Genomic DNA, 25195 nt, shown 5'->3' on the forward strand with positions numbered 1-25195 from the left:
TTGGTACTGGAGGGCACCTGTGTGCTTGCCACAATTTGACCTTGTGTGTGTGGACTCCAGTCAGACTGCCTGACCTTATGTGTGTTCATCAGTCAGTCTTTCTGACCTTACTTGTGTACCCTTCAGTTGGACTGCCAAACAGTGTTTTCTGCTCCAGGACAAAGGAGACAAGAGTGGTAAGCAAGAACTATCTCCGAATACAAGATTTTATGTTATCACAATTCAAGAAGTCATGACACGTATTTCTGCACCTTTAGACTTCCATCCACATGGCTTATATGTATGACATTGCAGGGTTCTTCCAGAAACTCCCATGTATGCTGTCTTCTTCCCTTCACTTAACTTTTACATGTTAATACTGATGAGATTTTATTTATACTCCCCAAGTATGGATGTCTTCCTTGAGTCTCTCTGGCTATGTAAGCCCTCCCCCATCTAAATCCCACCCTCTCCCTCAATAATTCTTCACACACATGATGTGTGTGTGTGTGTGTGTGTGTGTGTGTGAAACTCTCTTGTAATTGTACTGATACTGAGTGTCTACTCCATTGATGTAATTCTCTTCTGCTTCAGACATCAACTCCAACTGTACTATGGTGCACATCAGCTCCAACTATACCATGATACACATCAGCTTTTTAAATTCTCTGTGTAGGACATGAGTGCCATTAGTCAGGGAGCCTCATTCCGAAGATGAAGAGCCATCCTGGGGGTACTGGTGGCTGCTTCCATTAAAAGGGGAATTATGCAGGTAATGAGAGCTATAGATCACTTTCCAGCCATACCTGACAGTCTCACTGTAGGCAAAACTTGGAAGTCAGGCAGGTTCTACAAGTATTCGCTGCCTGCCTCCTAAGTCCTCAACAGGAACCTGGGAGCTAGATGTGCCTGAAGATGGCTTACCATGTCATTAAGTTAAGCAACAGTGGTATCCAGTACACCACTAAATCTCAAATGAATAGAATAGAGGTCCCAAGGAGGTCAGTATCACTGTGTGAAGGTAAACTAAACCAATCATGGGCGGGCTTGAGGAAAGGATAAGTATTGAGTTTGTTATCAGAGCAGTGAGATGAGGAGTTGGGGTATACACTAAGTTTGGAGTCTACCCCTTTCAAGCTGATAGATCTCACAACAGAAACTTAACTGTTTTGGTAACTGGGTTTTCACAGCAACAATGAAGTGCAGATATTATAAGTTGAGTTTTCTGTGCTACTATCTAAATAAGACATATGAAGGTTATGAAGTTAGATATGTAATAAACATGGTGGCTTGTCTTCCCAACTCTGACAACAAAACCACAGATAACAAGGTTCACCAAGCAAGAGCACCAGTCATTTGAATTTCAAGTTTAAGTGACCTTATTTCCAAACATAATTCCAGGCCTTCGAGTCATGACTACATAGTTCCAACACAACCTTCTTTACCCTTGTAAGTGAGCATGCCATTTATCAAAGTTGCTGGCCAGACAATAAGAGTTTGTACAACTCTGCCACAAGGACTTTGGCCTCACAGTATGGTCCAGTGAGAGAAAGGAGGCATAATACTCCCCAAAAGGTGAGAGCATCTGAGGCTAAAACTAGATGCAACAGGGCTCTTTTTGTTGTTGTTTGTTTTATGTGTGTTGCTGCATACTTGTATGCATGTGGAGGTCAGAGACAACCTTAGGTATCATTCCACAGATTTCATCCACGTTTTATTTTTCATATGGGGGTCTCTCATTGGCCTGGAGTGTAGTGAAAAGGCTAAACTGGATATTCAGCAAACCCAAAGTATCCACCTACCTCTGCCTTCCAGCATTGAGATTACATGCACATCAGAATACATAGGTCCTAGGGATTGAACTCAGGTCTTCATGCTTGCAATATCTTTACTGACCGAACTATCTCTTTGGCCTTAGACTCGATAGTTTTAATTGGTGGGAAACTCTCTATTTTGTAAATGAGCTATTCTTACATCTTAAGCCATAAGTTCAGGGAACAATCTCACTGAGAAACTAATGACCATGGAATCACACTAAAAATCAAATAATGGAACCAAGTTGTTTCAACTTTAAGAAAAGAGTATTCCAATAAGTCAAGTCCACTACCCCACGAAGATCTATCACTTCAACCAGAAGACTTCAAAACCTGGTTTGATTCATTGTGTTAACTTCACATACGGCACTTAATCTCTCCTGGTGTCAATTATTTTCAGCTATGGAGGTGAATAGCTGAAATGAGGAAGTTCTGACTTGAACATAGCTTTCCTATCAACAGAACAATCACTTGGCCCCATATAATTGGAGGGGTCTATTAGTGTCTGGATGTCTGGTCAGGTGAGATTGATCGTTTGTAGGGTTTTCCTCTTTCCATGGGTCTCTCTTTCAGGCCTGACAATGATGTCATTCACTCAATCATTGGCTGGCATCCACTGGAAATGAGGGACCTTGGGTCCTCAAGGATCCTAGGCCTGCAGTTCAACCAACAGCTATTGGAGTTGAAGTGAGTGGCCTTTTTTACCTGGGAAAACTCTGCCATTGACAATGTCCCTCTGGTTGTGATTGTCAGGAAAAGTAACTGCCATGGTTTTGTGATCTGCAACTTGGATTTCAACCTGGACTACATTTTCTACTTTTTGTGTTTTCCCTGCTCTCTTTTATTTGCACCTGTATTATATTTGTGAAGCACCTAATCCATGCCAGCTCTGCATTAACAATCTGTGAGTGTCTACAGAACAGGACTCTGTAGCTCTGTTTGGAGCAACAGATCAACAGACACAGGCACTAGCAAATAACAAGTCATGCAATTCTTTTTCTAAAGTTGGAGGTGTTAGACCCCAGGTATTGTCTGTGTGTCCTTGCTCTGTCTGTCACTCTGCCTCACTCTCTTCAGCAGTTTGTTGTAAGCTCTGTCACATGAGCATGCACACATGCAAGCCCCAAACCCAACCCATATACTCAGCATGCAAGAATATGCACAGAGATCCTGTCACACACAAGCCACCAGTATAGGCTGCAGTGGTGGTAAGGGCAGATGCTGGTATATATGTGGAGTGGGTATCTATGTTCCATGTTTGTTCATGCAGTACAAGGCCACAACCACATCACAGGAACTAGTTCCAAAAGGAGTGGGAATAATGAATACTGAGACATTTATCTTTTCCCTTTGAAAAGTTGCATCATGAACTTCATTGAAAGGTTCTGCCTATTAAAGACATCTACTTGAACAATCCTAGGAAAGAGGTCCCCATTGCAGGGTGACCCTCAGCAGGGCATGTTTAGTTTTGAGGTGGGTCCCTATATGGGTGTGCCCTTCCTGAATTCCTTTTCTTGTCTAACCAAAGCCCTCCCCTACTATGAATCTCACATAGCTGTCACTTTATCAAGAAACTTTTTCTACAGACCCAGCTAGTTTTCTCTTGAAATTGTCCTCAATCTTTTGTTCACATCTTACAAGTGAATTGACTCTTGACTAAAGATACTGCTGAAGAGTTAGTCTCTTGAGGGTACTGGGATATTAAGATTCTGAAAGGTTGTGTCCCTGTCTCCCACTAAATATTGACACCGAATATAGCAATTCATGCTTTCTCTTATGGGTGAGTGTTCTTGCTGTTCAATTTCTGGAATGTGGCCCCACTGTCTTTCTTGCATCTCATGTGGTCCCTAACTTTGGAATGAGGCTTATTACTCAGAATGAGACTAGAAACAGCCACTCAGGTGACCAAGCCAGGACTGAGCACAAGATAGTCACTCACTTGATGAACTCAAGTATGACATGGAGCTCACAGGACAGGCTAATGCCCCACATACAAGTAAAAAGTTTCAATGTAAACTCTAAACCATTCTTCATGCTTATTTAACTCTGCCTCATTCAGTCTGTGCTCATGAGAACTAATTAAAATCATGTTTAAGGATGTAATATGTATCATGTACTATACATCACATACCATTTTAGTCTCAAGCCAAGCTTGGGACATCTGTATATCTTTTTGAGTTTGCGCACGTTACTTAAGGTTTACAGTTTCAATTCTTTATTTGTCAAATGAAAATAATAACACTATTCGCTTCGGGGGCTTCTTTGAGGTTTGTGGATTACAACAATAGTGTTTGGCTCAAAGTAAGCACTCCATGTTAGTCATTTTACTTCGCTCTGGACCATTGTGCTTAATATATTATTAGTATATGTAATGCTATTTATCACTCCATAGAATGTCTCCCCTTTGGGAGTAAAGAACCAAACATATTTGGAACAGTATGTCTCCGTGTGTGTGTGTGTGTGTGTGTGTGTGTGTGTGTGTGTGTGTGTGCTCATTTCAGGAAACCTTTACTGAGCTTTTTGACAATGTAAAAACCATTCTGCTGGCACCACTGAGGAAAGCCTCTACTGTAGTCTTCCAGAAGAGACAGGGCTGGCCATAGTCTGCACCTACCAGGACTCAAAAAGGCAGAAGTGGGAACTCCAGGAAGCTGAGCTTGTGGGGATCCTTCCAGCAGGCAAAGCACACAGATCCCCCACTGGTCACATGCTCTGCTCTTTGTTTGGGGTCTGGCATCATTTTGGGAAAGAGGTCAAGACTTAATGGCTTCTAAACTCAGTTTTTTTAAAAAAGATAAAACCTCTTTTAACTCATGTATACATTGTTTTTCCTTAGGACTATTTGATCAAAGTGGTGTATTGGGAAGAAAAAAAAAACTTGAAAATCTTGTCATAGTATTTAATTCCTTCAGGATCTGGACCAATTTGTGCATATTTATCCATTTTTAAGATGTATTTTTATTTTCAAATTTTGTATGTGCATGTATGTGCTTGTGTGTGTGCATGAGTGTGTGCTTGTGTGTGTGTGCGTGTCATTGTGCGTGTGTGCGTGTGTGTATACAGATCCCCTGGGCCTGGCATTACAGTCAGCTGCAAGCTGCCCAGCACGAATGCTGAGTACCAAATATGAGTCCTCTGCAAGAGCAGTATAGACTTTTAACCACTGAGCTGTGAGGCCTCTGATCAGATTTATCTTGTATCAGTCTCTTCTTGGTCTTTTTAAACATCAAAACTAAATTATACATAATTTCCAGAGCATGCTGCCTTAGCCCTTGGCACACTTTACATTCTTGGTTGGGGATATCTTTGTCTGTGGGATATCCTGGGTTTAGCTTCAGATAACTGACCCATCAAGGATGGGTAGCTTTATTCATGAATTTAATAAAACCTGTTTGCAGATATCTGGAATAAGGTTATGCTTAGTATGAGGTACTCTTCAGACGAACGATCAGTTTTTCATCTTTAAATTTTCAGTACCTGTCATAAAGTAGTAGGGATGTTTATTGAATATATCAGTGAGAAAATATTCACCCGGAATTATCAGTAAATATCCTTCTACCATGCAGACCTACAGCTCTGAGATTAAAAGTGTGATTAAAAGGTGGTATTAAATTGCATATCATTTTAATAGCCATGCTATATTAAGCTTGCTATTCAAATGCCTAAAATGGAACAAATTAAAATAACCTGTTTTGTAAATAATTGAGGGAATCAAATATATATAATATACATCAACTATATAAATATTAAATATATAAATATATATGTAAATGCACTCACAGCATTTAAAGTAATTTAGGAAATTTTCCATCAGTGTTAGCTACCAATATCATTTATTTGGGTCTGGAACATAAAAATGTAACTAGAACAATATTTATGAACAAAATAAGCCTGGACATACTATGATGCCATGATGCACCATGACACGTGTCATGAACTATGACGCATGGATGTGAATGGAATTCCACTGTTTTATCTATCCACCTTCTCCTTGCTTACTTCTCTCCCAACTCTCAGATTTCCCCTTTGAGGAATTACCTTCCCTATGGTACTTGCAGAGTCAGATATCCAGCCCAGATGTGGCTGAAGAGAACAAAGAATGTGAAAGACTACGCTCATTCATTCCAGCATTTTTTAGTGGACACTCACACTAATGAGGAAATTACAGCCAAAAGCAGAACTCAAACAATACCATGTCTTTCTGGACCTTGCTGAGTTCTGTGAGTGTGGTTTTTAAATATACACTAGCTAGTAAATTCCCTTTTCAGCTTCCTTCAGTGTGAATGGAGATGGTAATACAACTCAAGATTCCTTGATTAATGCAACCATGTCAAGTCAGCTTAGACATTGTTATTATTTTATTATGTACTAGATGAAGGTTAGGCTGTCACCATAAAGGAATTAATTTGCACTGATGATTCTAATTCAAAAAATGGGAGCATTTATAATCAAAGACCCTTGGTCTCACACCTGGTAGCCAGAAGAAAGTAGATACAAAATCCCAGGAACAGAAAGCTCTATCTTTGATGTGTGGCATCTTTCTCTCTTTTTGAGGAGTTACTTTTATCATTTTTAATGACACATATGCATGTGTGTCTTCATGTGGTTATGTGCACATGAGTGCAAATGCCCATGAAGGCCAGAGGCATGGGATGCCCTTGGAGCTGCCTATAATGTGAGTACTAGGAACCAAACTCAGGTCTTCTGGAAAAGCACTATATACACTTAACTGCTGAGCCATCTCTCCAGCTCCAGTGCATCTCTTAAGGAACATAGATGTAAAAGAGGAAAAATCCCAGGGCATTCTACAGCAGAGGTGGGAATCTGCATGTTTTTTGGACACTACTGAACTACTGAACTACTGGGTCCAGAACTACTGAAGACCCACTGATGCTCGTAGTGTGCTGTGAGAGTTATCACTCTAAAGGGTCTACGTCCTCTTAGGTTAAGTTTGGACTTTCAAATACAGTAGTGAAGGAATTTTCACAAGGCATTGAAAACAGAGCTTTCATAATGATTTAGGCAACTTAGAAGGATTCTGAAGGCCAAGATGGAGCATATGATGTAATTCTGAAGCCAATTTGGCAAACCATGCAGTGTCACAGTGCTAAAGCTGGAAGGATGCAGGCACTGGGTTTGGTCTTCTCTGTGACTCTTTTCTATAAAAGGAAAGATTCCAGGATAAAATCGAGAATTTGAAAATTAATTTCAAGCTTGTGGCCTCATCAATTTCATTGCAATAAAACTACAGTCACTTTGCAGTAGGTCACAGAACACAATCAACAAAGACAACCTTTGAGAACTCATTTCAGCTTTGAACAGAACAACCATAATGAGCCCAATTAAAATAATTGTCGAGAAGCGTTTGCACTGGATTCCACAGCACACAAAGGACAACACCACAAAATTGAATTGATTGCTTTCTAAAGAGAACATCAGAGTTGAACGGAGGAAAAGCTGGTGCTGACGGTGATGGGCAGGGACTTGATGCAGAGCTCACTGGATCCTGCCTCAGACAGCAGGGCAAGAATAAACCTATTTCCTGCTGTACAGCACATCTGCCTTTGTTGGGGGTCAATGGTTAAATAAGAGTCAATGCTGTGACCAAATCACAGAAATGCATCCAGTTCTTCTGAAATGTGTTCTCCAAGAGAACAGAATTCACACCATAAAGTGCCTGTTTTATGTAATGGGTTGGCACTTTGAAACACAGAATGGTATTCACTGTCTATTAGCCTTGGGGCAGTTGAGAGAAAAGCTGTCAAATCATTTTTCAAAGGCTTACTTGCCAAGAGAAACCCAGTTGAGAAAGGCTAACTGTATTCCTTCATGTGAACCTGCATATGCTAGGCTACATATCTAAGTAATAGTTTTTACTGCAAGCAAGGTGGCCAGCACTAACTACTAAGGATGGTTCTTGAAACAATTTTAAAACATCACCTAGAAAATCCAACACTGGGGAGAGCAATATTCATCATCCTTGATTCCCACCTTCACATCAATAAACAATTCCATGCATTCCTACCCATGCTGTCAGTAGATCTCAGCTCTCACTCTGCAGAGCCGCACAACAGAACTTGAGCCACAGTGTGGCCATCTTGGATCCAGCACAACCATTAGTCCCTAAGCTGCCAAGTGTATCTTATTATGCAGAAATATGACTCAATCCAAGAATGACGGAATATTATGACTTCAGCAAAACTGCCAAATTCTGATTTGTTTTGTAGTTGGAGCTTTGTAAAAAGGCTTATATATATTTATCACAAGCTTCTCAATGGAGGCTCACAATGCTAGATTTTGATTTCTGTGTCATATCCTGCTAATTCACTATTCCAACAGCTACTCCTTTAATTCCGACTTATAGAAGCTATATTTCTCTCTTTTCTGGTGATTTCTTACAAGTATAAAGTGTAGTTAGATCATATGTAACCTACATATCCTCCATCTTACTCATCCTGGACCCCTCAGAACCTTTTCTTTTCCTTCTTTTAAAAAAATAATTTCATTAATTAACATATTTCACTATTTCGCCCCAGTCTCTCCCTTAACTCTTTCTGGATGCACTCCCACATCCCCATCTCCTACTTCTGTCTCCTCTTTTTAATTTGTACTGTCTATAATCTCTTAGATGTGGGATCATCTTCTGAAATGTGGTGGACCTACCAGGAGCCACATCCTTCAAGGAAGCTGACTCTCCTTTCCCCAGAAACCATCAACTATATATATTTTCTTAGTCAGGGGTCGGGGCTCAATGGCCCATTTCCATAGAACTTGAATTTTTAGCTAGGGACACTGCTAGACATTCAAGAAGAAAAAAAAATAATTGGAAGGGACTTCTCTATTCTTCTACCAGGGATAAAATCTGTAGTTACACCAAACTATAAAGTGACCCTAGTAGGTAGGGAGGCTGCAAATTAAAGTGACAGAAAAAAAAAGAATAAAACCATCCTCTGCGTTACCACACTGCTTTAAAACATCCCTGACAGCTGTTTTAGATTCTGACCTAGTTGCTGTGATAAATACTCTGACAAAAGCAAAGTAAGGGAGGAGTTGAGTGGAGATCAAAGTTCAAGGATCCAGACCATCAAGGCAACAGCGTCGAGTTGGAAGAAAGGCAAGAACGTCAAGTTGGAAGGAGCCACATTTCATCGACAATCAGGAAGCAGTCAGTGAGTTCAGGCAGCGTCTCAGTTCTCTTGCTTTACTTACACAGACCTGGATCCCAGCAAGGGGAATGGTACCACCCAGAGTGGTCAGGTCTTCCTATCTCAATTAATAAAATCAAGGTAATCCTCAAAGGTATGCTCAGAGACTTGTCTTTCCTGAGACTCTAGATTTTTATCAGCTTCACAATTACCACTAAACATTATAATTGTAAACCTCTACATTCTTTTTAACATGAAGGGAAAAGGACACCTTTTTCATGTTTAATCATCTGTTTCAAGTGGCAGAGCATAGATCTAATTTGAATAATCCACATGCATTTCTTAGTTAATGCCAGGTGACCTAACCAACTAACTGAGGTCATATATTTGAATTAGTTTGGAGCCACTGAAATTGAAATAATGTACTAAAGACAGTAAAATATGCAAACTTACAAAACTAGTAATAAACATTTTAGAGTATCACTCAACTGATAATAAGTATACATGAACAAGATTTTCCATTTATTAATTAAACTGTAAAGTATAATTTAGAGAGAACTCTAGATCAATAATAAATAAGAGATAAATAAATAAGTCAATATAATGTGTGATACTTATGAAGATTCGTGAAATGGTGGTCCTTTGGAAAGACTTACAACTTAACCAAATATAAGATTCTGTCTAAAGGGTAAGGCTTAATGGTTAATATGCTAACAAACTGTGTTTTTTTTTTCAGTCTGTTTCTTAGTTATTGATATCTTTGTGGAACTCATTGACTGGATGACTGTCTATAGTCAATATTTCACTCCTGGCCAAATGGAGACTTTGGTCTTTTAGCTTTTATGTGCAAGAGACAGACATCTTAGAAAAATTCTCAGGACAATAGAAAATTATTAACATATTTTTGATGTCCTGTGAATCCTTTAAAGTCTGATTTCTACTCTATAATCTTGAAAGGTTATTAAAATATTTTAAATTAGACCAAGCAAAAAGACTGAAAGTGTTAGATCGCATTTAAAGTATTGTCTAAAGGAATATTAGATTGCTTTGATCATTCAGGCAGAAATTTAGAGTTGCTCTCTAAGAAATAGAAATTTGCAGGTATGTGATTACTTGATCAAAAACCATTTGTTTTAGCAAATGTTCATGATAAATGTAGTATAAGGATTTTACAGCTGTCCCAGCTTTCCTCTACTTCTGTGTTGGGCAGCCCCTTAGGGAAACAGTTAAGACGCATCTCTTCTTTGTAATCTCAGCGTTATGCTTTTAATGCCTTGGAATCCTTGCTCTGGCTTCATATGCAAATATCCATGGTTATGTTTATGTAAATTATCAGCACACATTATTCAGTCTAAGAACCTAAGGCAGCGTGTAGTATTGGATTTAATTGGAGTGATTTATTCCTGGCCTGCTCAGTTAGCTGTTGTAGATTCTTATTTCTTCACATGAATCACAAATGGAAAAGGATCTGGAATATTTAGGAGGATTACTTTTCTGGCAATTCTCTTTTATTCTGTCACTCACTTCTTTGTTACAACTATATAGCTAATGAGATAACAGGATAAAGGTGCCTTACCCCTGTGACATCCATAACCTTAATGGCAGCAAGCTGGCCCGTTTTGACATGACGACCCTGTAAGAAAAAAAAAATTCAAAAGGTTTAGTTGTGATGAACAATGTTAGTATTCCATTCCAACCCCATACAAATCAATGCCTAAATCAATGTTACAGTATGCCAGCAACCAGACAGACAAAACCACAGATAGACACACAGAAATTAGGATGTTTGAAGATCTAGTTCTAGTTAGTATTTGATTTGCTTTTTAAAAATCTCTTCAACTCCTTTTTTTTCTTTTCTTTTTCGGTTTTTCCAGACAGGGTTTCTCTGTGTAGCCCTGGCTGTAGACCAGGCTGGCCTCAAACTCAGAAATCCACCTGCCTCTGCCTCCCAAGTGCTGGGTTATAGGGGTTCTCAAGTAGATGACATGGAAGGGCTAGACAATTTGATTCCTTTTCTCTCAAAGGAACTAGAGACAGGCAGATTCACAGAGAAGTGGAGGCCAGCCTGGGTGGAGGGGATGAGTACAACAGGAACTGAAGAGACTTTCTTCCAGTTCTTAAAATATTTTGAACTTTGGGCTGGGAGTGTGGCTTAGCAGTAAGTCTACTATGTACAAGGTCTTAGGTTCAATCCCCACAACTGAAAAAATTAGTAAAGACCACTGTCTCAAGCTGCTGTCAGCTGAGCACTGGTGAGCTCATGAGGCCAACACTTAGCATGGGGACAAGGGACAAGAATGATCACTTTCAACTCTTTTCATCCCTAGGAGCATCTAAAAATGATGGAGGTAAGAGCTACTGGGCCTCAGTACACAGGGCTGTGGACTCTCCTGAATTAAGGCAGTCAAGGCTACAGGAAGATACAGTGGCCACAGCACTCTCTTGGTGTGCCTCAAATAGCTGTCAGAGTCATGGTGGCCAGAGGGATATTGTGATGCTGTGCTACTGTCTTTGGTGTGAGACCCACTCCTAGCTTTAAAGACTGCCAACCACATCTTGAACAATGTTGTTTTTCCTGTAAAGAGCGGAGAGAAGGGCACCTGTAGACAAACACAGGGGTTCAATTTGGTATCACCAAACTATGATCTAGTTATCTGAATGGTCCCCTTAGGCTGGGCAAAGGCAACCCTTGCAAGTAGGGAGCAGCACTCTTCAAGGGCTGGCCATTTTTGTGGAATCCAACCTTGTAGAGGACCACTTGCTCTGACTTTGTGGTCTGAATGCTTGCAGTTCTCTAGTGTGTGTGTGTGTGTGTGTGTGTGTGTGTGTGAGAGAGAGAGAGAGAGAGAGAGAGAGAGAGAGAGAGAGAGAGAGAGACACAGAGAGACACAGAGAGAGACACAGAGAGAGAGACAGAGAAAGACAGAGACAGAGAAAGACAGACAGAGTGAGCATTGTTAGCCTGTGAACTGATCTTTCTTCTACATCTAGGGTGTCCCTTGCTTTCTCCATCCTGCAGTCTGTCTACTTTTTTCTAGATTTAGTTAAAGCATGACTTCTGTCCTGGTCAGTCAGTCCTCACTTCTGTGCTACCATGGAAACACATCCCTGTTTGCATCATGCCCAAAGTATCTCCATTTGCTTTCCTGTCTCTTTCTCCTTTCTTTCCCCACTGATATCATTTGTAGCACTGACCCTAGAATCAAATCTTAATTGGCACTTCCTCTGGTCACACAAGCCTAGACATACATTTCAAGTCCCTTTCTCCCCATGAAAGTCTGTGGGTACTTCTGTCAAAAACAGAATTGCAGACATGAGGTTTTTAACTCCTTGGGAAGCACAGGCTCTTCTTTGAGGGAATAATTTGTTACAAGGATACCTCAATATCTAATTAAAAAGCAGTAGCTAGCACAGAGCATAGCTAGCCTACCGTGTAGTGCTGAGGCCAGAGAGCAGAAGAGAAAATCCATCCCTATTAACTTTCACATGGAAGGCACTGGCCAGTTCTTGGTTTGAAATCCATAAAAATAACTGATATTTTAAAACTAAGGGTACACGATTTAGTGTGTGTGTGTGTGTGTGTGTGTGTGGCTTCATTTTTTAAAAGTGTTTTCTATGAATATAGAAAATAAAAGAACATCTCTATACTCCACTTTAAATTTCACTTTCAAGCTGAAAGAAGGGCTTTTGATGGAGCTGACACATGAATGATGCCACCCTGAGATAGCAGGTTAGGCTCAAATGAAGTCCTGCAAAGGGAACAATGAGTGCTTTGGCATAGGCCCAGGCAAAGGCATCCTCACAGTGGAGCAGGGAGGCTCCTGAGCTGTCAAACTTTGATGGTCAGGAAGGACCACAAAGGATCAGGGAGGACCCTGCTCAGCAGGAGCTGCCTTGTACATCACCGGAGGATGTCAAAGCTGGTTACCATCTAGATTAAGGCAGACCTTCAGGGAATGGTTAGGAGTCAGCTGACTTCAAGATCATTAAAAAACAGAGGGACAGTTAGGCTTGAGGAACACACACACACACGCACACACACACACACACACACACACACACACACACACACACACACAGAGTAGGGCAGCCAGGTTTTTGAAGCTCACAGGTGCTGAAGGCTGTGAGTCGGACACAGTTCACTCCTCTCCCCTCGCACTTCCTTCTGTGTCATTTGTTGTAAAGAACTATGCTGCTGCTTCTTCTTCCATATAAAATAATCCAACACCAAGACAAAATGTGACTCACGCAAGTACGCTTAGGCCTTTCCTTTGTCTGCTTCCTGAAATAAATGCAGGAGGAAAACAACGGCTTCCTCAGAAACTGTGGCAGAAGCTTCACCTCTGTGCCCCTATTTTCTAAGGAAAAGCACGAAAGCCGTGGAGCTGCTTGCCTGAGGCTAGCCTGGAAGAGAGCCCTTTCATTTCTATATCACCAACGCACATTCTTTCCAATGGAGCACACATGCTGGATCAGACAGCCTCAGCACTATCTCGCTCCCCGCCCCCTTCAAGGCGTCCTCTCTTTTGAATTAGCTTAGAGACAATCTTGGCTCCTCTGAGGAAAACTTCTTCAATTTTTTTAAGTTGCAAATGAATGGGCTGCCTTTGTATTGCCACAGCATTTTATGCTAGCCCCTGCTGGTCCTGACCAGTGCTGTGATTTTCTTTTCTTTCTTTTCAAATATGCATTTCCAGAATAATAAAAACAAATCAAATCAAATCAAATCAAAGGTCTGAAAAAGTGTTGCTCAGTGGTAGAACACTTGCCCAGGATGTACAAGGCTCTAGTATCATAGCAACCACCAAAAAAGGAGAAAAGATAAGAGTGTAGAACACACAGTAGTGGCTGGTGTTGTCTTGTAGCTCAACTCTGGTTAAGTCTATCTATCTGTCCATCTGTCTGTCTATCCATCAGTCAACTGGTGACACAGTATACCATCTGGAGTAGTGGCTCTCAACCTTCCTAATGCTGTGACTCTTTAATACAGTTCCTCATGTTGTGGTGAAACATAAAATTATTCGGTTGCTATTTTATAACTAATTTTTTGACTGTTATAGACCATCATGGAAATATCTGATAGGTAGGATATCTAATATGCGATGCTCCCACGAAAAAGCTGTTGGAACCCCCACCCCCAAAGGTTCTCAACCCACAGGTTGTGAATGACTGATCTAGAGTCTCCAAAGAAAACTGATATTTCAGAAACCTGTCAACTATATCACATACACTCTCTTTCTAAGAACCGCCCTCCATTGAAAGAACTACCTTACCTAGGGTCAAGCTCCCATCTGGAGACAATTGGAACAGGATGATAGCTTAGACCAGGGTGGAAGTGTTAGAATTCTAGAAAAGAACAGACAGCCTAGAAATACACAGAAAGCTTAAGCTATAGGACATGAGAAGAAACTAGATAGAGTTTTTCTCCAAGCCTTCTGTAGTGTGGGGTGGAGAAGGAACTCAGCCAATATTTGCTAAGTTACACATTAGCTGAAGATTTGACGTATGAGATTGTGCTCTCATTCTTGGTACCACTGACATTCCACAGAAGTCCCCTTTGGTCCCTCACATTTTTGTCTAGCCACAAACTCTATGGGACCAGATGAGAGAGAGAGAGAGAGAGGTTCCAGGCTGTGATTATAATTGCCTGGCTTGCTGAGAAGGTAAAATGAATTTAAATGAAGCTCTTTTAAATTCTCCAGAGAGTGGATCTTAGGAAAATGATAGAGATCAGGGAAAAACAGAAATGATCCATCAATCTTTACCTCTGCCCTGTCACAATAAGGACAAGGATGTACTCCATCACCCACTCCCAGTTAGGATGAAGGCTTAGTTAGGATACCAGCCAGTCTCATCCTGAAGATGTCAGGGCATACTCATATTTTCTGTCCTTAGACAGAAACATGGCTTGAGGGGGCTGCAGTGATGATGCAGTGGTTAAGAGCACTGGATGCTCTTACAAAGGGTCATGGTCAATTCCCAGCATCCACATGGTGGCTCACCATCATTCATCACTCCTGTTCCAGGTGATAGATCTGATGTCCCCTTTTGGCTTTCTGGGCCACTGTGTGCACATGTTACATAGCCTCAAATATCCACACACATAGAAATAAAACTTAGAGAGGGAACACGCCTTGAGTATATTAGAGGATTCTATGGAAAGATTCTTAAAAATCACAAATGTTCATGGAACATTCCTGAAAGTGTCTACTTTTAGGGTTTCCTCCAGGTCAAAGACAACCACTGTTGCTATGGTTGGCACATGGCACTCACTGGTGACTTCAAAGGCTCTGCTTAACAACTCTGCAGAAGAGAGACCTGACACCTAATGATTCTCAGCCTGTGGAACACTCCAAACAAGGTCCTATCCCAGAACTGTTCCCAGGAGATTACCCTCTCCCTCAGTACCATACACTGCCAATCCTCTGCCAAGGCTTGCTTATAGATTATTCAGGGCTGGGTCCATCGAAAGCTAAGGCTTTCTTATAGACTCCAGGAGGGAGCAAGATACTTCCTCCCTTCTTCTTGTTGGAAACTAGATGCCTCGATTTCTGTGTGGCTGCTTATAAATCAAGATGGATGCTTCTAGTAGTTGGTTTGGCTTCTGCTGTGTGTGGTGGAGGGATATATGGACCCTGGTGTAATTCAAGTCTGAGAAGTTGCTTTCAAAGCCATAAGACATGTGATTATGAATAGCTGGATAATTCCCTAAGATACAGAAAGGGACTAACCTTGACACAGTCTGTCAAAAGCAGAGTGGGAAGCCTTTAGTGTTCAACAGCTTACGAGCACACATGTGAGCCATACAGAAATCACCAATCTCTCCTGAGATCCTAATGACCTAATGCCATGGGTCTTAGAGTCTAGTCTTCAGGTTTTCAGGCTCTATACCCTAAAAGGGAAAGTTTCTCCTTGTCCATTTATCTTCTTCCCCAGTCTAGGACAGCTTCTTACAATAGGTGGTTCCCAAAACATGCCAATAAACGTAAAGTTGTTATGCTTGGTGAACTGGGTGCTTCGCTTCAGTCACTCTGAACCAAGAAGTCAGTCAACTGACCAACTTAACCTGGGAGAAGCTTGGAGAAGCACTATCTGGATAGCAGAGAGCTGGCAAAGGAAGGACCTGTCACAGGAAGGGAGAACTACTTAGTCTGAGGCAGGGGTCTGTGACAAGGATTCCTACATAAGGGTTTGGTCTGTTTCTGGTTGGCTTCTCCATGTTAACCAACAGACTGAGGGAGCCCTTGAGCAAGCCCAATCCCTGTACTCATCTGTTCATTATCGGCACTGGAGAGAGAGAGAGAGAGAGAGAGAGAGAGAGAGAGAGAGAGAGAGAGAGAGAGAGAGAGAGAGAGAGAGAGACTCTCATGATGTCTTCTTCTGTGGCCCTGCTTAGATTTGCTATTTACACTGACCCCGGTAGACAGAGGTTTACCACTAGTGGATAAGATAGGGGGTGCTGTTTGTGACCATGAGGCATGGGGGGGGGTGGCCAAGGAGGAGGACAAAAAATAGTCACAAAGACAGTGCTGAGTTTCAGAAGGAAAGCTGTCCACCCCCAGAGTGGCTCAGTCCTCCCCAGGTGGCAGCAGCAGCAGCAGCAGCAGCAGCAGCAGCAGCAGCAGCAGGGAGAACAGCCCTGTGCACTCAGAGCTGTCAGAAAGCAACAGGCCTATAGTGTTCCCAACTCAGAAGCTCAAACGGGGAACCATTTGACTCCCTTGTGGCTGCTGCTGAATACAGCCTCTCCCACAGTGTCCTCAAACCTCCAGAAGTTTTCATTAAAACAAAGGAAATGTCAGTCGGGAAAGCGCCATAATATAATTAGGGCCCACCAAATCTAAAGTAATTCAGAGGGGAAAAAAATAGACAGTAATGAAAGGGAAGCTCTCTGGTCCTTACTGAATCTCTGCTGTACGGCTGACACAAAAATCAATTTCAACAGGCTTTAGCTGAATCTGAGCAGGAACCAGGGCGACAGATGAAATTTAGTGAGCAATTTACTGGAGTCATAATGATTCCTGAGCAAGGGGGAAAGGGCTGTAGCGAGGGCTCTCATTCAGACGTCTCCTCTGTGAGAGCACACGTGCATCATTATATCCCCCATTCTATGGGGGATGGACTTTACAGTAGTATGTTTTAATCCTAGTAAATGCCTGCACATTACACTGTACCTCAGATACTTTAAAATGGTGGTTTCCAGCAAGGCAATTTTGCCCCTTGGGGACATGTGACAGTGTCTAGACTTCTGATTGCTAGGACTATCTGTCAGTGCTGGCATCTTGTGAGTAGGGGCAAGGTATGCTGCTAAGCATGCCATATTTAAAAGAGATTCTCCTTTGTCTGACACACAATTTTGAGCTCCCAAATGTCAGCGGAACCAAAGGATGAATCTGGTCCTTAGAGTTTGACATTCAGTAGATGCCCAGTGCACAGCGAAGTGCGTGCAGAACCACCAGTTACAAAGATGCCCGGATGAGGCCTTAGCTGGGGATCTCATGGGTGATGGGCAGGGAGAGGACAGACAGGTGGCATTGTCCTGTCTTTGCTTAGTAGCACCTCACAAATGATTTTAAACCATGTTTTACTGTTTGCATTACAATTTTCATACCAGTTTATAGCATATGTTGAGTATATTCCCTGTGCCCTCCCTTTTCTTGGCTCTCCTCACTCGCATCAAAACTCTAATGATGATCTTCACAAAAATAGAAAAATAAAGACATTCATATGGAAGAACAAAAGAGCCTACATTGCCAAAGCAGCCGGTCCTGAGCAGAAAGCATAACACATTATCACCGTTCCTGACTTCAATTATACTACAGAGTTACAGTACCAAAAGCAGCATGGCACGGAGAAAAGTCAGTCACGGAGAGCAATGGGCTAGAAGACACCACTTTTTGAAGTGAGGTCAGTGCTTCTCAACCAGACCATGATGTGGCCTCCGGGACCATTCTTCTGACTTCCGTGTGTAATTGGTCACTTAACAAGATCTTCATTGTCTCTATTAAAACATGGATAATATAGTGTGAGGACCAAAGAGGCTTGAAGTGCTTGGAAACAGTGGGAAAACGGATGCTTAGGTATTAGTTTTGGAAAGTATGTTCCTTTGTGCCGGCTAATTTCATGTCAACTTGACACAAGCTAGAGCCATCTGGGTAGAGGGCATATCAACTGAGGAAATGCTCCAGCTTTGTCTACAGGTAAGTTTGTGGGCAACTTTCTTGATTGATGATTGATGTGGGAAGGCCCAGCACAAAATGTGTGGTGCCAACCCTTGCTGCCTCCCATGTCACTAGCACAGGCCACATGAGCTACATGCTTTCTAAGCATTGACCTTCATACCATTCTGTGCATTATGAGAACAAAGGCAAAAACAAACAAACAAGCAAAAAAGGTATTGTAAAAGTTTCTGTTATGAATTAAAGGCATTCTTTTAGAGTGAGGGACCACACCAAGCTGAGAGCAGGCATGCCTGTCCTTGGGGAGTAGAGTCAGTGGAAACAAGGACTCAAGTGCCTCATTGGTGTGTGTTCCCTAGAAGACAGTAATTCTGGAAATAGGTTCGCCTGAAATCTTGGGACAAGGAACATAAGTGAAATATGAGGCCGCCGAGAAAGAGCAAGAGTCCTTTTTAGTAAGTAAGGCATACCCAAGCTCTAGGCCAGCCTGAATGGGCAGACGGCTGACGAGGTAGTGAGTGTACTGACGGACAGCTAAATTTAGCTGCAATATGACTCCCCTGCTAGGAAGCTTCCTTTCCAGAAGGGTGAGGTTTCCCTGACTCCAGTGAAATTCTTCTTTTGACCACACTTTCATCCTACAGTTAGCTGACAAATCAGGGATGGTAAGAACTTGGTGAGAGCATGCTGCTAACTCTCTGACCACTCTTTCTTCTCACACAGGCCAGGAGACAGGCACAGTTCTGTAGTGAAGCCTTGCAGGTCACACAAGGCAGAACTATAGTTAAGAGGAAGAGACTGAGGGATAGGAGGTGTTCAGGGGTGATCAGGGAGGGTCTAGAGTTACTTTTGGTTAGAGGCCCTTTATCCATAAAACAGATATAATTAGGTTACTAGTTTGCGGTAGAGATCAAATTAATACATAGAGAGACAGTTGGTGGTGTGCCTGGGTAAGTGACAGGGACATCCCAGCTCTTTTGGTGCTTGATGGGAACTATTTATAACCTCTGTCCTGCTGTCTCCATCTTTACCACACGGTGAACCTGGTTCCCTCATCCTCCTCGAATGTGCCAGAGGGCCTTTACGTCTCTTCCTTCTGCTATGCCTGCTTGACACTGCCCTTATGTCTACATCCTGGGCTCCAGTGTCACTAAGAGTCTTCCCCTAGAACCACCCCCCCCCGATTCTTACTAATATTTTCCCTCCTCTTAGGGCCACCTCGTGCAGTATACATTATACTTCACTTATTACCTATATAAGGCATCTTTCATTCTCTTATGGATGTGTCTGGAGAGCAGGGATTTCTCTAGATTTTGATCATGACTACATCTTCAATAGCCCATTCGTGCCTGCAGTATGGCCACTCAATCCCCCACGTGCTGTGGGAATGAGTTCTCTGGAAACAAACCTCTCTCTCTCTCTCTCTCTCTCTCTCTCTCTCTCTCTCTCTCTCACACACACACACACACACACACACACACATGCACCCCACAGAATCTCCTTTTAAAGGCACAGCAATGGAAATAAAAGAAGCACCGTCATCTGAGGCTTTCAAGGAGGAACCCTTTCAGGTTGACTTTGCATCAAAGTAAAGGAGCGGGAAAGCATTGCCTTCCTCTTTATTCTCGTCACACCTCTGAAGCTTAAAGAACAAAATAAAGGCTTCATAATTAACATATATTTCATATATTTGCTATCCAGGATGATTCGTTTCTGTAAATATATAATTATTTCATTTAAATATTAGCAACATGGATATGGAAAAGTTATGGACGACTGAAAAGTTAAAAAGCAGAGAAGCAAAGGTGGCCACACCCCCAAATTACATTCCTCCTGGCAGCCGCTGACATTTCAGCCTTACAGGTAGCAATTAGGGATGAGACTGCTTTTAGAACCAGAGAGAACATTTGACAACCTTCTCCTTTCTTTCATTTTCCCTAAATGAAATGCGAGAGATAATTCATCTCCAGTCAAACATGAGTGACCATCGCCCTGGAGAACAGATTCAGGTTTCCTGTGGTCATGGGTCCTAAGGTGGAAGTATGTCCGTGAGCATTGTGTGGTCAGAAAAAAAAAAAAAACGATAAAAAGTCATAAATCGATGCACTTGAAAATACAGTGGGAGGCAGGTTACAGAGAGGTGGGAAAACTGCTGGAGGCGGCCCTTCCTTGACAGTGTGAAAAGATGGAGCTAGCAAGTGCTTAAGCCCTTCAGGCCATAGTCAGGAAGGTCACCCGCATGGAAACATGAGGAACCCTTTCCTCCACCCCCCAGCCCTCACCCCTGCTGGCAATCCCAGTGCTAGAGAGGAGAAGAGACAGAAGATCACAGCAGGCTGACCACCAGCCCAGCAGAGTGGGTGAGTTCTAGGTTCCAGTGAGGGACTCTGTCTCAAAACATCAAGGTGGACAGCTCCTAAGGTGAGGCTTGTGGCCTCTACACACGTGCACTCACACCAAAGCACCTAACACACAGGCACACATTGACACGTTCATACATAGTAGAAAAGAAAACCAATGCTTATTTAAGTAACAGAACTGTACTGGATTTTAAGTATCATTCCTAATAAGGCCAAACAACAACAACAAAAACAACACCTGTATTAGATGCCACGAACGTAATAGAAATTTAATGCTAATAATAGTGTACCACCCATTGATAAACATTCAACAACTACACTTGTGAATACTATAAAATACTTAGCAACTGACGCATGATGCTTTTAAAGGCTGGTGTATTCTTTTCCAAAAACAGAATATTGCTACTTTAACAATTTTAAAAGCTTCCTTTGAGGAGAAAAAAATTCATAAAACAAATTAGGAAGGCATGAAAAATCCATAGGAGATAAATAGACAGGAACCAGAGGAATGAGGATGCATACATTCATTTCAGAAGTTTGATGGCTTCAATTTTCCAATAAAGCTCTAGGCAAGTCCTTTTGACTTTTATAAAGAAGAGAAACAGAAATGCTTGGTAGGTTCCCTTTCCTTACAAGATTCCAGTACAAACAGGAAGACCAAGATCAAGCAAGTTTCTATGGCCCACCTTACTGAGTCAACATTTCAAATTTGTTGTCCATAATGAATTCCCATGTAGTTGTCTAAGCTTGACTGCCCCTTCACAGGAAGGCCATCACAGCGTATTGTAGATACCGGTAATGCTGGCAATATACTGAACCCCCGTCTTAAAATACAAAGTAATAAAAACAAAAGGTCTGGGGATGTGGCTTCAGGGTAGATTGTCTGGCATGGGCAAAGCCCTGGATTCCATCTGTTATGTGGGGCTAGAGGAGGAGAAAGAGAAAAAATACCGTGTGTTCTATCTTAAAAATGAACTGTTATTACCATGTATTCATTGGTACACTCTATTTAATAGACTGTATGTTTTCTAAAACAAACAAAATAAATCAACTGAATTGTAACAGGGTATCATTCTAGATCTATCATGAGACTTTAACTATTTTGAACAAAAATCATAATATTATTATGAGATTATCTTGAAAATGAGCAAGGAAGATACTTGAAAAGCCTTGTTTAAACTTTGCAATTACTGAATACTTCTTTGCATTTAATCGTGTAGATAATTTCATAAATAATTTCTTTCCATATTGCTAATACTTGCAGATATTCATAAGAAATATAGCCTTGGGAAGAGCTAACTGGGATCGAAGGGTCTCTCCTTCGGTCCTCTACTTGCATTGTGCCCAAAGGGGCATTCTGTGCAGGGATTGGAGCTCAGTAAAAGACTTTAGACTTTACAACATTGCACTCATGTAATAACATAGTTAACGCAAACACCACAGCCTACATACATCAAAGTAGGAGAATGTAGGGTAGAAAGGTCCCATGAAGCTGAGTTGAAATGATTGCTGGTTTAGGCTGAGTAAAAACATATAACTGGCATCAAATCTATGAATGTTGGTGGAATAGCTGGCCCCACTTATGTAAAAATAAAAGGTATAGTAGATTTAAAGCTGAATTTTAAAAATTTAATATGCTTAATGTAAATTTCTGACAAGCAGTTTACTGAAGCTTCAGCATCAGCAAGGAAGGTTGGGAAACCTTTTGAAAGTTTAGTACCACACTGGTTTAGAGTGTAAGACAAGAAAGAGATCGGCTTTTAAAACATCTGTGTGTTGATTCTTACAGTCTTGAACTGCCTTCTCTTTGTACCCGCTCATCTCTTTCAGATCACCTGCTATTCTATTCAGCATTCAGTCGCTAATTAATAAACCTCTATGCAAGTGCAAACAGGAGCAACTGAGAGAGCTTGCCTCCATGGGAATTAAAGTCCGAGTTCTCATTCCCCATAGGTTTTAATACCATGAACATTATAAGTAGCCGTGATGTCTTGACAGAAATGGTAAGGAAGGGAAGAACTCTGTACTCTATACAGCAAAGAACTGGAAGTGTAGAAGGCAAAGACAAAGGAAAGCTGAACTGTGCGGGTTCAGGTGGAGTAAGAGCAGCTTCAGAGAGGGAGGGAGGGATGGAGGGAGGGAGAGGGAGAGGGGGAGAGAGAGGGGAGGTAGGAAGGAAGGAAGGAAGGAAGGAAGGAAGGAAGGAAGGAAGGAAGGAAGGAAGGAAGGAACAAATGCTCCAGGAAAGAGGTGGACAAAGCCACAGCCTCTGAGCAGAACTTCCCAGGTCCAACAAACAGGTGACTCTGTGAGGTTACCATGGAAACAATGAAGGCTCACTACCTATAGTAAAGGAGATGGAGACTTGAAGAGTAACATATATATATCATGCCCCTATATGCCTTCTTCAAAACAAGATGGATTCTAACTACTGCAGATAAACAGGAGCCTAGGAGTAATGAGCTGGGCAGTAATCCCAGATGAACCTGAAATTAATTAAATAGCTGACACACAGAACACCAGGCACTGTTCTAAGTTCTTCACTTTCACTAACCCCCATAGAAAACTATGAAGTAGCTTGGTGTCGCTGATGTCCTTATTCTACAAACAGGGCGTGCGTACACAGCCCTTACCTGGCTGCTCTCAGTTTCCCTGAACATGAACAGATACACACTAGCACTCATTTGTCTTACTCAAGTTCCCATACTGCTTCATGTAGAAACCAGACCGCCAGGGGCTTTACTCTGACTGAAAACACTTCAAATACCTAGCATTCATCTTTCTAATACTAGTTTCTCCATCAAAATCTTAAATTTGTAGTTGTGACAAATGAGTTTTAGGATATGGATTTGCAAGTTGAGAACGTGATGCCATGGTGGACAGTATCCCAGAGTTCTAGAGCCTTGGAACTGGGCTGACCAACACAGACAGGAAAAAAAATGACATAATAGGGGACTTTTTACTTAGTTCGATGTGATCAGAAAGACTAGCTCCTTAAAAGGCAAAGAAGGATGTAGAAGATCCTGGGTAAGACACTGGCCTATATACCAGGGAAGGCTTTGAGTCTGTGTAAGGCCATGAGGTCAACACAGAGAGAAGAGGGGAGGAAGGTTGGAGAAGCAAATGAGAATGAGAAGGGCGTCCAGGCTCTCAGAGCTTCACTGACTGTCCCCATAGGCTCACAGGGTTTGAACATTTGCTTTCCAGTTGGTTCCGCTATTCTGGGAGGTTATGGAATCTTTAAAAGGCAGAGCCTTGCTGATGTGGGTTTCCGTGTGAGCAGGTCTTGAGGCTTTCTGTCCTCGTTCCACTTCCTGCCTGTTCTGCTTCCTGACTGCTGATACTCGTGACCACCTGTCTCATCCCTCTGTCACCATGCCTTCCTTAACACAACAGACTGTATCCCATTGAACTATGAGCCCAAACAAGCCCAATCTCTTTCAGCTTGCTCTTTGTCAGGCATTTGATCACAGAACAAGCAAAGTCAGTAACACAGAGACTAAGGAAGGAATATTGAGCCCTTAAGATAGGAGTCCGGCTCACTTTGGATCTCAGAAAGACCTGCCAGCCACCCCTTCGCTACCTCTGTGCTCATCACCACCAAGTCTGAGACTGGGACTGTAGGTTTTTTCTCCTTCATTGAGTCCTGAAGACTACTAAAACTGTCATGGTCTGAAAAAAGGTACCACAGAGTGACGGTAAGAGATACCAGAGAAAAAGAGTGTATTCCCAACCACAGAGGGGAAAGCCGTGTGTCAAGATAGGATGGAATAAAAGACCATGGAGAGCAAGAGAAAGCTTGCAAAGAGCACAGCACACCTCTGTCCGTGTGGACAGCATCCAATGGTGTTACTTTTTTACAAAAACGTTCCGCCCCTGTGCACAGTACAGTGGAAGCAGAGACAAGAGGAGAGAGAAGCTTTCCAGCTGAGTGTTTAAGAGAACAGGAGCGGCAGCTGCACAGGTAAGGGTGGGTGAATGCTTAGTGTTCGGTTGAAGCTATGAGCTAAAATGCCGAAAAGGCCATAGGTCTGGTTCGTGCTTAGGTAAAGGGTCTGCGAAGAAGATGGTCTGGAAGAATAAAGGACGAGGCAGACAGTGCATGATGGCTAAGACTGATTAAACCGAAGAATCTCGAGGCCTAAAGCTGAGAGACATGATATTAAAGTTTCATGAGAACTGAGAAACGAACAAAAGAGGCCGGAGGGCTTATTCAGCACCAAAGAACAGGTGTGCTGAGTATGGAATATAAACAGAGGCATTGAAGGTGGCATCCTCAGACTCATTCAGACTCAGAGCAGAGATGACCTAGCCCTTGGTAAGTCCAGTGAGTAGAGTGTCCTTCCAGGTAAGACTCATGCAGAGATAATTCAATGGTGATGGCTTCACAAACAAGCCAAAATCAGGCAGCCTCCTCAGTGCCGCAGCTAGTTCCCTGCAAAGCGAGGTTCCGATGCAGGCAGTTGCAAATCGCTTCATTTAGTATCTTTTCATTTCAATCTTCAAATACAAAATAATAAAATGGGGATTTTGCTCTCAGTCTAGGACAACATTATAAATGAGAGAAAACGGCAAAGCTGACTTATACTGTGGGAGGAAGTGACAGTTTTATTTTCAGTGTCTGGTTATTACCTCGAGTTCAGAAGCATATAAAATTCTGTTAAAGATGTATCTTTGTGCTTGCTTGTCACATCTGCAATAAAGGCAGCAGCCTAGCC

General features: G+C 42.0%; 1 protein-coding gene across 5 annotated transcripts in view; it reads right to left on the reverse strand.

Moving 5' to 3' along the window:
- Nucleotides 1–25195, reverse strand: part of Tnik (TRAF2 and NCK interacting kinase) — a 403188-nt gene that overhangs the window by 157489 nt on the left and 220504 nt on the right. For all 5 annotated transcript variants that reach the window (XM_021158657.2, XM_029475111.2, XM_029475112.2 and 2 more), the window contains exon 3: nt 10515–10571. In XM_021158657.2, coding sequence (XP_021014316.1) covers nt 10515–10571 — 57 coding nt within the window. The remainder of the gene's footprint in view (nt 1–10514; nt 10572–25195) is intronic.

Source organism: Mus caroli, unplaced genomic scaffold, assembly GCF_978045245.1.
Source record: "Mus caroli unplaced genomic scaffold, Mus_caroli_1 scaffold_3, whole genome shotgun sequence".
Lineage (NCBI taxonomy): Eukaryota > Metazoa > Chordata > Mammalia > Rodentia > Muridae > Mus > Mus caroli.